Source organism: Urocampus carinirostris, chromosome 20, assembly GCF_059441175.1.
Source record: "Urocampus carinirostris isolate Australia breed hairy pipefish chromosome 20, RoL_Ucar_1.0, whole genome shotgun sequence".
Classification (NCBI taxonomy): Eukaryota; Metazoa; Chordata; class Actinopteri; order Syngnathiformes; family Syngnathidae; genus Urocampus; species Urocampus carinirostris.
The window spans coordinates 1,813,258-1,825,722 of NC_142368.1; the positions used below are offsets into that span (position 1 = coordinate 1,813,258).

Consider the following 12,465-nt stretch of genomic DNA (forward strand, 5'->3'; position numbering starts at 1 on the left):
AAAAAGAAAGCAATGGAGGATATTGTGACGCCATATGTATCAACCAATCGACGAGCTACCTGTAATCAGGCCTTGGGTTCAGAGGTCATGGGTGGTTAGGGAAAAAGTAAGATGGCGGCCGACGGATGACATCTGCAAACATTCGCCAGGCAACTCCTCCCACTTCGTCGGACTTTGATATACAGTCTAATTAATTTGCTTTTTTAAAGCAGCCATGGCGCTGTTATACACCTTATTGTGGCGGTTCCTGCTCTTCGTTCTTCACAGCAACCGAGCCGTCGTCTCCTGGCTCCGCGTCCGCCTTACCAAGCTGAAGGGACGGCTTTGGGAGCGGGCGACGGCCGCCTTGCTTCTCCCGATGGCCGCGGTGGGTTTCCCGGACCCCCGGAGGAAGCTGGGTCCGATCGCTGAAGACGATGGCGCTCCTCTTCGCCGGCAGAGATTACTGAGCGACGGCAGATCTCTGGAGAAGTTGCCGAGCCACGTCGGCCTGTTGGTCGCCGAAGAGGAGCCCAGCTACACGGACGTGGGCAACCTGGTGGTGTGGTGCATGGCACTCGGCATTTCCTATGTCAGCGTCTATGACCAGCACGGTAAAACATAAATAATAAAATCAAAAATATCGAGTGACTTCTAATGTAGCGGGTTGCATTGCATACGATGCATAAATCAATGCTGCCAGCTATCAATCACAATCAGTGTTGGGCGCGTTACTTACAGTTACTAGTTACTTTATTTAACATGTTGTCATGTTACCCTCCCAGATTAGTGACACCCAAAAGTATCGTTTTACTTTTCAAAGTAACTTCAAGTTACACATTGCCATAGAAGACGAGCCGCTAAAACAACTTAATAAGCTCATAATAAAAGAGAACGTGTGCAACCCGTGGAAACAGTAAACCAATTATATTTCTTGGCTTGTGCAATCTTGAGAGCTTGTAAACGAACACATAGCCGAGACACTCCATATCCATATTCTCTTTGGGCTTCAAACCACTCATAGATCTCCTCCATTTCTGTGTAATGTCCAACCGTTTTATTTCATCCCTCCGAGCATGCTGTATTGCAAAAATAATCTTACGGATGTCCCGGGAACGCTTTCCTTTGTAGCGTGTTTTTCCCAACACTGATCACACATATACTATCAGTTGATATGCAGTTTTATGTCGCCACATTTATTATTTTCATTCCCCCCCTCAGGTATTTTTAGGAAGAACAATTCCCGTTTGCTTGAGGCGATTGTGAAACAGCAACAGCATCTAATAGTCTCAGACGAGTCCAAATCTCACGTGGAGTTCCTGAGTGATTGCACCGACAATAAACACAATAACGGTAAGGTTTCTCTCCCTGCATATTTGGAAAACATTTGGTGACACCACCTTATAACATTAAATGCAATTAGTTTGTTTGTGGGCTTTTATTTAGGCACGGAACAAAAACAACACCGACCATAAATGGACAAAAACGAATAACAAATTATTTTCACAAAAATGGCTGCACAATACAATGGTCTCATTGACCCTTTGCACGTGACGTCACGTTGCCTTCCCCAGCAGAATGACATCAATGGCAGAAAAGCCCTAGTCGTCAGCACTTTAATCAAGATTTGAGTTGAAACAAATATTATTAACGAGGACAGAAGAATATAACCAACACTTACGATGAAAGGTTGTAAACCCGATTTAGAATTGTATCTCTTTTGATGAAGACAGAAGACGGCAATGTTTATCTGCAAATAGAACACAAGGACTCGAGTTGTGCCGAGGCCTGAAGTTTTCTAGGATTTGCAGCGACCATTTTTTACAAAGTACTTTTGATGTATTCAGAGCAATTGTATGTTAAGAAGGTACGAGTCATGTCAAAGACACTCAAACTATTAGGTTAACTAGTGCTAACTAACTTTGTTAGTGTCTTACCGTTGCCATTAAGTCAAGTCATGTTTATTTGTATAGCCCCGAACCACAGACTATTATGACACCATCCCCTGATCTAAAACCGACATGAGGGCAAGGAAAAACTCAAAAACCTCAACATGAGGAAAATAAAGAAACTTTGTGAAGGTACCATTACTTTCTACTACTCAGGGATTCAAAAAACGGTCATCTTCCGAATGTCACATGTACTAAAAACTGTTACGTGCTCTACCATAAAGCTTATTACGCCAAAATTAACTGCCAAATTATCAATGGTTAAAATGAGAGACGAACGTTCAGAAGAGAAATGTCTCATCTCATTAGCCGTACCGCATATCCTTATTAGGGTCGCGAGGGGGCTGGAGCCCATCCCAGCCATCTCCAGGCAGTGGGCAGGGGACACCCTGAACTGGTTGCCAGCCAATCGAAGGGCACACAGGGACAGACAACTCATTCGCTCATTCACACCTAGGGACAATTTGGACAGGCCAATTCACCTGAAATGCATGTTTTTGGAACGTGGGAGGAAACCGGAGTGCCCGGAGGAAACCCACGCAAGCACGGGGAGAACATACAAACTCGGCACAGGAAGTCTGGAGCTGGATTTGAACCCACGACAGGTTCCCATGACATGAACTGTGCCGCACAAGCGCTAACCACTGCGCCGCCGTGCTGCAAGTCATTTGCACTATTACGTTCCCCCAAAATCGTTTAGTAACGTTTGTCTTCAAAACAAAGCACAGTTAAGCGTACCAGCTACCATGAACAGGTGAGCATCCAGAATTTTATAACATTTTAGATCAGCACTGGTATTCCATTTATAATATAATGTTACAGATAGTGTAGTCAAGTCATGTTTATTTGTGACACCCTTAATCACAAAGAGTCTCAAAGGGCTGCACAGACCACTGATTATTGCAAACCACAGACTATTATGACACAATCCCCTGATCTAAAACCTACTTGAGGACAAGGAAAAACTCAAAAACCTCAACATGAGGAAATAGAAGAAAGCTTGAGAAGGGACTGCACATGAGCTCATCCCCCTTCCAGGATGACCAGGCTGCAATGGAGGTTGCAATGACAAAAATACACAGATATTGTCAACATAAAATATAGGTCATTAAATATGCTATGGAATATAAGTGTGTTTTAAGCATAGATTTAAACAATTCCACTGAGGTTGCAGATTGAATCTCAGTGGGAAGAGCATTCCAGTCAGGCAGAGTAGACGATTTGTTTGGATGTGTGACTGTGTCAGGAGGAGGACGGAATCCCTCGCTAGCTAACATTGCTAATGTTATCCTCGGTCTCTCTAAATAGCGTTTTTTGCATTTTCAGACTGTGTGGCCACCTCATCTGACTTTAGCACAATATTCGTGGGACTAGTCCTTGCCAATGGTGTTGATTAGTATTGCTGTTTTTGTTGTTGTGTAACGTTCAGCACCCTCAGTTTACTTCCGCCTACTGCCGTCCAGCATGGTGTCGTCATTTGTGTGCAAGGGGTCAATACATCAACATGTGTCCAAAAGGAATAGACTGAAGCAGAAACTTTAAGTGCCTACTACTATTCCATTTTTTCTTGCAACAAAGACATATTCAAAATCAAAACGAGGAAACAAAACCCTACTCAACAAAAATAAACGATATAAAAGAGACATGCGGATTAACTTATTATTGTTATTGTATAATGACTTGTTTACCTGACTGCCCGTTTTGCACATCTGGTTAGCTGCTCCTCTAGCACATCTGTTCTCCTCTGCACTATCGTACTCCAGTGTTGTTGTTATTGTATACTGACTTGTTTCCCTGACTGCCCATTTTGCACATCTGGTTAGCTGCTCCTCTTGCACTCTTTGCACTCTTTGCACTACTGTATAATACTATACATAGCTATAAATTATTTAGCATATTATCAGTACTTCAATACTCTCAGTTCAACGTTTATTTATATCTGTACAGTCAAGAAAACTGCGGGTCAGATGTATCGACATTTTGTTCTGTATACACGTGTACAAGAATGACAAAGTATATCTGAATCTGAATCTCTGAACTACACAGTTTCTATATACTGCGTTGCAAAAACAGTGGATTATAGTTTTAAAGGGACTGGGTGTTTTGTATAATTTCTGAAATAACATGAGCCTCACCTAAAGGGAGCTGATAAATAAGAGTATTTAAAGGTATAATAATTCAAAAAAACGTTTCTCCTTCACGGATTTCGCCCATCACAGGTTCTTTTTGGAACGTAAACCGGCGATAATCGAGGGTTCACTATACCTGAAACCCCATCGTATTGTAATATTAGAATTAATTCATGGTAAATAATCATCCAATTTTAAGACAATGACCGTCGGTGCCTTGCTTTTGTGTATTTATTCTTTTTTCTATTTCTTCATTCATTTTTTTGTCGACCGTTCGTTGCCGCGTAACATTGCGAACGACTTCTGTTCAAAGGTCAGGAAGATGTATTCTTCTTCTGTGTATTATCTGTTATTGCAACATCTATTGCAGCCTGGTCATCCTGGAAGGGGGATGACCTCATCTGCGGTCCCTTCTCAAGGTTTCTTCATTGTCCTCATGTTGAGGTTTTTGAGTTTTTCCTTGCCCTCATGTAGGTTTTAGATCAAAGGATGCTGTCTTTGTGATTAAGGGCAATACAAATAAACTTGACTTGTTTTGACATGAAGGCGGCTCCAAGGTGAAAAAGACTGTCATTTATTTCAGTGTTTTCCTGCCGACCCACGGTGAAGGTGCTGTCTCCAGAAGACGGCAAGCCGAGCATCGTCCAGGCTGCCCGGCAGCTCTGCCGGTCGGTGGAAAAGCGAGAAATGAGCTCCAAAGACATCAGCGTGGACGTGCTGGACACTCTGCTAAGAGGTCAAAACTGAGAAACGACAATCTTTTGCCTTAATTTGCGGTCGATGACGTGGAGCTGTTTTTACAGAATCTAAAAATATTCCCGACCCCGACCTGGTGGTGAAGTTTGGTCCCGTGGACAGCACTCTGGGCTTCCTGCCCTGGCACATCAGACTCACTGAGTTCATGTAAGACGTTTGCTCATATAGTTTTCTCAGTGTATCTGGTCGGAGACTAGCCTCATTGCTCCTTTTTTTAAATTTTCAACTACTAGCTGACTCAAGCAGTCAGGAAACGAGCAGAGGTGATAGGTTGATATAGCAGTGTGATACCGGACTCCATTCTCAAGTACCGTTTTTTCCGCACTATAAGGCGCACCGGGTTATAGGGCGCACCCCCAAAAAAATAGTTTTTGGTCCTATGTTTTCCATACATAAGGCGCACCGGATTATAAGGCGCTACAACGGTAACGTCGACAAAACAGTCGGATAGTTCAGTCCAACTTGATACCCCCTTAACATTCCCAAAGCTTGCAAAGAAGCAAATACGTGTCTCAGACATGTACGGAAACAGTGTCTGTACGATGTCACTCAAATGCATCGTTCCGAATATCATTCGGAAGGTTAAAGTCTTGGGATTCAAGAAATGCCAAACATTTCTTAGTTTCCATTTTATTTTTTGCTGGCAACTGTGTGGACAGCAAAGTAAGAATTTTATTGTGCAGGGAAACGGGGTTCTTTACTGTGCATACGACAATAAACACTTTGAATTGAATTGAGTTTAAAAATAGACTCATCACAGATACATCAAGATCGTTCTAAAACAAGATACCGGGAAAATATAAAGCCGCATAGCTCACCTAAGTTCTCTTGCAGCCATCACGTTCAATAAGGATACGTAACCATGGTCTTCTTACAACCGTGAGTGTAGTAAATCCAGGAGAGTAAAATATTTACAAATACAGAATAGTAAAAAATGTTTTCTCTATGCCGTAGTGCAACCCAACGTGCGATTCACATTCATCTTTTTCGGCCAATCGCAGGCTTTGTTTCGCCCCTTTAGCCTATGCGAGCCTGTAATTGATATAAAGGATCCGCCCCCTTTACCTCCGAATAACTTTAGCCAATAGTGACTAAATCAAATGATGATTGACACATTGGTTAGCCAATGAAACGCCGGTATATAAATCCCAGCATACACCGCGGACGACATCGCCTTCCGAGGAAAATCTAGTCGGCGGCCGCTTGCCTTAGTTGCGAGACTTTGCGACTTAATATTGATCCATATATAAGGTGCACTGTATTATAAGGCGCATGGTCACCCAATGGCCCATGCTTCCTCCTGCCCATATTTTCTGCCTGTTCATTCAATCAGAGCCATCCATTTTTTATTGGGACAATGTTTCATTATATTGTAATTTTGTGCGTTTTATTGCCTTTTTTGCTTTTAATAATGGCTGCCAAGGAAGTTAGCAAGAAGAGGAAGGAAAAGTGGAAAACACTGACAACAACAATTGAGTCGAAGAAAGAAATAATGGCTTGATCAATTAGTGTCTGGTTAGGAGAACAGTAACTGGTTTAGATTGTTTTATTTTTTTCTTGTGTATTCATTTTTATTATCTACGCATTTAATAATTATCATTGTTTGGTACACATTTGATCATTTTCGGTATGTGTTCCTTTTAGTAGGTGTCTAGTTTAAAGTAGCTTTAGGATCGGCTTATATGCGATGTATATATGGGTTGATCCATTCTCTCATCCATTATCTGCACCCTTTATCTTCAGTAGGGTCGCGGGGGTGCTGGAGCCCATCCCAGCTATTTTTGGGCAGTTGGCAGTGGACACCCTCAACTGGTTGCCAGCCAGTCGCAGGGCACACAGGGACAGACAGCTCGCTCGCCCATTCCCACTCAGGGACAATTTGAGCCGACCAATTAACCTAACATGCATGTTTTTGGAATGTGGGAGGAGACCAAAGTTCCTGGGGAGAACATGCAAACTCCACACAGGAAGGTTCGATCTCACGACCTCAGAACTGTGCCGCACACGTGCTCACCACTGCGCTGCCGTGCTGCTATACGAGTTGATGTTTTTCCTCATTTATGACATAGCACTTTATTCAATGTTAAGTTCAAGATATTTGTCAACGTTTTCACCCACAAATCAAGCAAAGTCCTGAATTTCTTCAGCAGTAGCTCAGGAGGTAGAGTGCTCGTCTTGGGATCAAGGGATCCCAGTTCGAATCCCGGTTCGTCCGTGTTACATGTTGAAGTGTCCTTGGGTAAGACACTGAACCCCTAATATCCCCAATAAGCAGGTTAGCGCCTTACATGGCTGCACGGCCGCTATTGGGAAATGTGGAGCACATTGTAAAGCGCTTTGGGAAGTCGTTGACTTGAAAAGCGCTATAGAAATGCTGATCATTTCATTTCATCCAAATATAAGAGTTATGAATCGAACAGACTGCAGTTCCCTTTCGGTATCAAAGCCATTGTCGAGTCGCTGTACTTCCCTTTAATCCTCGAGGTAAGATGACTCTAAAATGTTGTCCCTCACCACCAGGGTGGGGTAGGGTTACTTTAACTGGATTACTTTCAATTACTTTTGGATTACTCCAATACTCCAATAAATATGCTAATTAAAGACAAAAGAAACTAATGATGACTCACAACACGTGGTAAGCTCTCCCTCCTGGCTTTGATCTCTTCGATCTCCGGCAAAACTAACATGAAATGCAACAGAAACTAAATGAAAATAAATCCAGAAGGCTTGCCAACATCATTTTTGCCGTTCCATGTATTCCGTTACTCCCCAAGCCTGCACAAAATTGAGTCATTTTATTCATATTTAGTTTCTTTTGTCTTTTATTAGCATATTTAGAGATCAAAGATCCAGCAGCTGCCCTATTGTTTTATTGTCTGCTCCTATCTTCAGTGTTTTGACAACTACACTATGGATTACTTCTATCCTATGGACATGGGTTTTAGCGCACAAAAATGCGTTAATTCAAGGAATCAACTCCTTGCCCTGAAGAATTCTCGTGCCGGCGTGATGAAGGGGCCTATGTTGGAAGAAGAGCCGGAGCTAGCTAAGCGGCTAGCAGCGTTATAAGTCTTCGGTACTATCCGTAATCATCGTAAATGCGAACTCACGACCAAATAAGATCATCATCGAGTGCTGGTGGAAAACATCGAAGCGCACGGGGAGCGCAGTTGCTGTGTTTTGCGGAAACGTGGCTCACGTTTAGCATTCCGGACGCTAACGTGTAGCCACCCGGAGCTATCCGGCTTCAACGCCGCTATACAGAGACACGAAAGCCGGGGGGAATCGGAGAGGAGGCGGACTTGCTAACACGAGGTGGTGTATCCCTGGATTTTCATAAAGAAAAGATTTCCATCTGCCGCAGGGATGTCGAACTTTTGGACTAGCGCGACGTCATCCGCTCCGCGACAAGCACCCTAGGGCATCATGTCAATCTGTTAATAAACAACGGGGTAGACTGCTGGAAGTGTTAATTTCCCTACGGGGATGAATAAAGTATCTATCTATCTATCTATTTGGTATTGGAGTCATTCAAAAGTCATTGAAAGTAATCCAGTTAAAGTAACCCTACCCAACCCTGCTCACCACAGCAACCACCACTGACAACATCAGATGAAGAAGGCTTCTCGTGTCTGTGTTGCAATCTGGCACTATTCTTCCACTCTTATCGGCCTGGCGCTGTCATCCACAAATGTTCAGCTAATGTTACAATTTACTACTCGTCTTTGTCATCATTATCTGGTCGTCGCCATCTCGAATGATCCGAAAACACGTGACTTAGACAACTTCGTCGGGCTGAAAACGCAGCTCGGGGTGTCGGGGACTTCAGGCGATGGGGTCAATCGCCATATTTGCCATGCTAATAGCATCAAACAGTTTGATTTTTTTTTAACTATTTGGACGCTTCTTCAGATCCCTGCCGTCGCACCGCAACGTCTCGTACGAGGACTTATGGGCCGCCCTGCAGCGTTACGGCCGATGTCAGCAGCGGCTGGGCCAATGAGGGGACGGCTCCGCCCGCTGGCCCCGCCCTCCGCTCGCCGGCCAATCGGCAGTGTCGTCCACCGGTCAGCGACTCGGCGCCCTCGACGTGACTCGGCGGCATACTCCGGGTATCTCCCGGACGGCCGAAACCGGGAACAAAGACCCCGTCGTTCATTTCCAGGAAAACAGCCCCCGAAAAATGATGAGAGGGACGTCTGTCCCGGTTGTCTCGGTTTGCATTCAGTTTCCAGCTGCCGTTTGAGGACTTCCCGCCCAAAATGAAGACGGGCTTTGTGCCGCCGTTGAACTCTGGCTTCATTCTCGGGAGACATTCTTCAATAAAGTACAAAACGAGGGGAGGAAGTGGCGTTCAAGGACAAAGTGATTCATTGTGGAAATTTTACAAGTTGCTGCGTGTGTGTCAGTGTGTGTTCCGCCGCCATTGACCGGGCCATGAAATAAAGAAATGCACTGTTTTTCTCGCTTGTCCTTTTTTATCGAATTGGATCGAATAATCTAATTTTTTTTCTACTTCTTGATAAAGTCTCAAATCGGATGCCTCAATACCAGGGTTGGGTAGGGTTACTTTAACTGGATTACTTTCAATGACTTCTGGATGACTCCAATACCAAATATGCTAATAAGAGACAAAAGAAACTAAATGGGAATCCAATGATGACTCACAACACGTGGTAAGCTTTCTCTCCTGGCTTTGATCTCTGGCAAAACTAACATCAAATGCGACCAGGGTTGGGTAGGGTTACTTTAACTGGATTACTTTCAATGACTTTTGGATGACTCCAATACCAAATATGCTAATAAGAGACAAAAGAAACGAAATATGAATCAAATGATGACTCACAACACATGGTAAGCTTTCTCTCCTGGCTTTGATCCCCGGCAAAACTAACATCAAATGCGACCAGGGTTGGGTAGGGTTACTTTAACTGGATTACTTTCAATGACTTTGGGATGACTCCAATACCAAATATGCTAATAAGAGACAAAAGAAATATGAATCAAATGACTCACAACACGTGGTAAGCTTTCTCTCCTGGCTTTGATCTCCGGCAAAACGAACATAAAATGCGATAGAAACAAAATGAAAATCAATCCAAACAGCATTTTTGCCGTTCCACGGATTCCGTTACTCCCCAAGCCTGCACAAAATTTTGTCATTTTATTCATATTAGGTTCTTTTGTCTTTTGTTAGCATATTTGCTATTGGAGTAATCCAAAAGTAATTGAAAGTAATCCAGTTAAAGTAACCCTACCCAACCCTACTGATAAGCTGGTAGGGGCCTTGCCTATCGGTGTGAGAGCGTGTGTGTCCATGGGTACGTGTTAAGTACATTGTAGAGTGCTCGTCCTGGGACTAAGAGGTGGCAGGTTTGATTCCCGGCAGTTATAAGTGGAAGCGTCCTTGGGCCTGACACTAAACCACTGATGCCCCCTGATAAGCTGGTAGGTGCCTTGCCAATTGGTGTGTAAGCGTGTGTGTGAATGGGTTAGTGATGAGTACATTGGAGAGTGCTCGTCCTGGGACCGAGAGGTGGCACAAAATGTAGTCATTTTATTCCTATTTAGTTTCTTTTGTCTCTTATTAGCATATTTGGTATTGGAGTCATCCAAAAGTCATTGAAAGTAATCCAGTTAAAGTAACTCTACCCAACCCTGCTCAATACATGAGGAAAAAAGATCATGTAGACGAATCCGTTTTTTTTTTTTTTGCATTTATAAACAAACATACATTATATCTCATCTCATCAGCTGCACCGCTTATCCTCAGTAGGGTCGCGGGGTGCTGGAGCCCATCCCAGCAATCATCGGGCAGTGGGCAGGGGACACCCTGAACTGGTTGCCAGCCAATCGCAGGGCACACGGGGACAGACAACTCACTCGCTCATTCACACCTAGGGACAATTTGGACAGGCCAATTCACCTGAAATGCATGTCTTTGGAATGTGGGAGGAAACCGGAGTGCCCGGAGGAAACGCACGCTAGCACGGGGAGAACATACAAACTCCGCACAGTAAGGCCGGGAGCTGGATTTGAACTACATTATATTTCATTTCATATTAATCCATACATTTCATCCAAAATATATCTTAAATTGACCAGTTTAAGTAATAAATCTGAAAATATGCATTTAAAAAAAGTGAAGGGACACTGGGGGACAAGAGTGGCGCCTTAACAGCAACACATGTTTATGAAACGATACTGGTTTCCATGGATACCAGTAGCAGAAGAAGCCACCTGAACTGACTCAGATACAGCACCTCCATCATCTGGTCACTATTTTGTTGTAAAGCGTCATCCTGCTCTTGGCTTTGAGGGGCAGTGGCGTACTCCAGTGGCTCAGGGGGTATCGCGCTCGTCTTGGCATCAAGTGATCGCAGTTCGAATCCCGGCTCCTCCGTGTTATATGTCGAAGTGTCCTTGGGTAAGACACTGAACCCCTAATGCCCACACTTACCAAAAACTATACACATTTTTCAGCAGGAATTTCAATAAAACAAAAGTTATTATTACACCCGTTACATATATATATACATATATATATATATAAAAATATATCTCATCTCATCAGCCGTACCGCTTATCCTCATTAGGGTCGCGGGGGGGCTGGAGCCCATCCCAGCCATCTCCAGGCAGTGGGCAGGGGACACCCTGAACTGGTTGCCAGCCGATCGCAGGGCACACAGGGACAGACAACTCATTCGCTCATTCACACCTAGGGACAATTTGGACCGGCCAATTCACCTGAAATGCATGTCTTTGGAATGTGGGAGGAAACCGGAGTGCCCGGAGGAAACCCACGCAAGCACGGGGAGAACATACAAACTCCGCACAGGAAGTCTGGAGCTGGATTTGAACCCACGACAGGTTCCCATGACATGAACTGTGCCGCACAAGCGCTAACCACTGCGCCGCCGTGCTGCCCCATATATATATACGCTTATATATATATATATATATATATATATATATATATATATATATATATATATGTATACGCTTATATATATATATATATATATATATATATATATATATATATATATATATATATATATATATATATATATATATGTATACGCTTATATATATATATATATATATATATATATATATATATACACATACACACCTCCGGGTACTCCGGTTTCCTCCCTCATTCCAAAAACATGCATTTCAGGTGAATTGGTCGGTCCAAATTGTCCCTAGGTGTGAATGAGCGAGTGAGTTGTCTGTCCCTGTGTGCCCTGCGATTGGCTGGCAACCAATTCAGGGTGTCCCCTGCCCAATGATTGCTGGGATGGGCTCCAGCACCCCCGCGACCCTACTGAGGATAAGCGGTGTAGCTAATGAGATGAGGTGAGATATATATATACACTTACCTACACACACACACACATCGGGAAACGTTAAGAATGTTTGACACGTTTGTCGTACAGAATTGATGTGATTTTCCATTATCAAGCATTTATGAAAGAGCACCAAGGAGCTACGAGGGAGCGCTAAATAACTGTCTTTTTGCAGACCCGCGCACTACACAATGCGGCGACATCTAGTGTTCAAATATTACACACTGTCCTTTTTAATATTGTCTGTCGTAAAACGTCAATTTGAAAACGTGGGCAATCAATCTCAGTTGATCTGCTTGA

General features: G+C 43.5%; 1 protein-coding gene across 1 annotated transcript; it reads left to right on the forward strand.

Annotated features, from left to right (window-relative positions):
- The first annotated feature begins 67 nt into the window (after positions 1-67).
- Positions 68-9,273, forward strand: nus1 (NUS1 dehydrodolichyl diphosphate synthase subunit). The gene is made up of 5 exons (XM_088325157.1): positions 68-593; positions 1,201-1,332; positions 4,641-4,793; positions 4,861-4,960; positions 8,726-9,273. The coding sequence occupies exons 1-5, from the start codon at positions 215-217 to the stop codon at positions 8,814-8,816; spliced, it is 855 nt and encodes a 284-aa protein (XP_088181283.1). The 5' UTR covers positions 68-214; the 3' UTR covers positions 8,817-9,273.
- Positions 9,274-12,465: the final 3,192 nt, after the last annotated feature.

Coding starts and splice junctions, on each gene's coding strand:
- nus1 (XM_088325157.1), top strand. CDS start 215: ATGGCGCTGTTATACACCTTATTGTGGCGGTTCCTGCTCTTCGTTCTT. Junction 594..1,200: donor CAGCGTCTATGACCAGCACG/GTAAAACATAAA, acceptor TCCCCCCCTCAG/GTATTTTTAGGAAGAACAAT. Junction 1,333..4,640: donor CGACAATAAACACAATAACG/GTAAGGTTTCTC, acceptor CATTTATTTCAG/TGTTTTCCTGCCGACCCACG.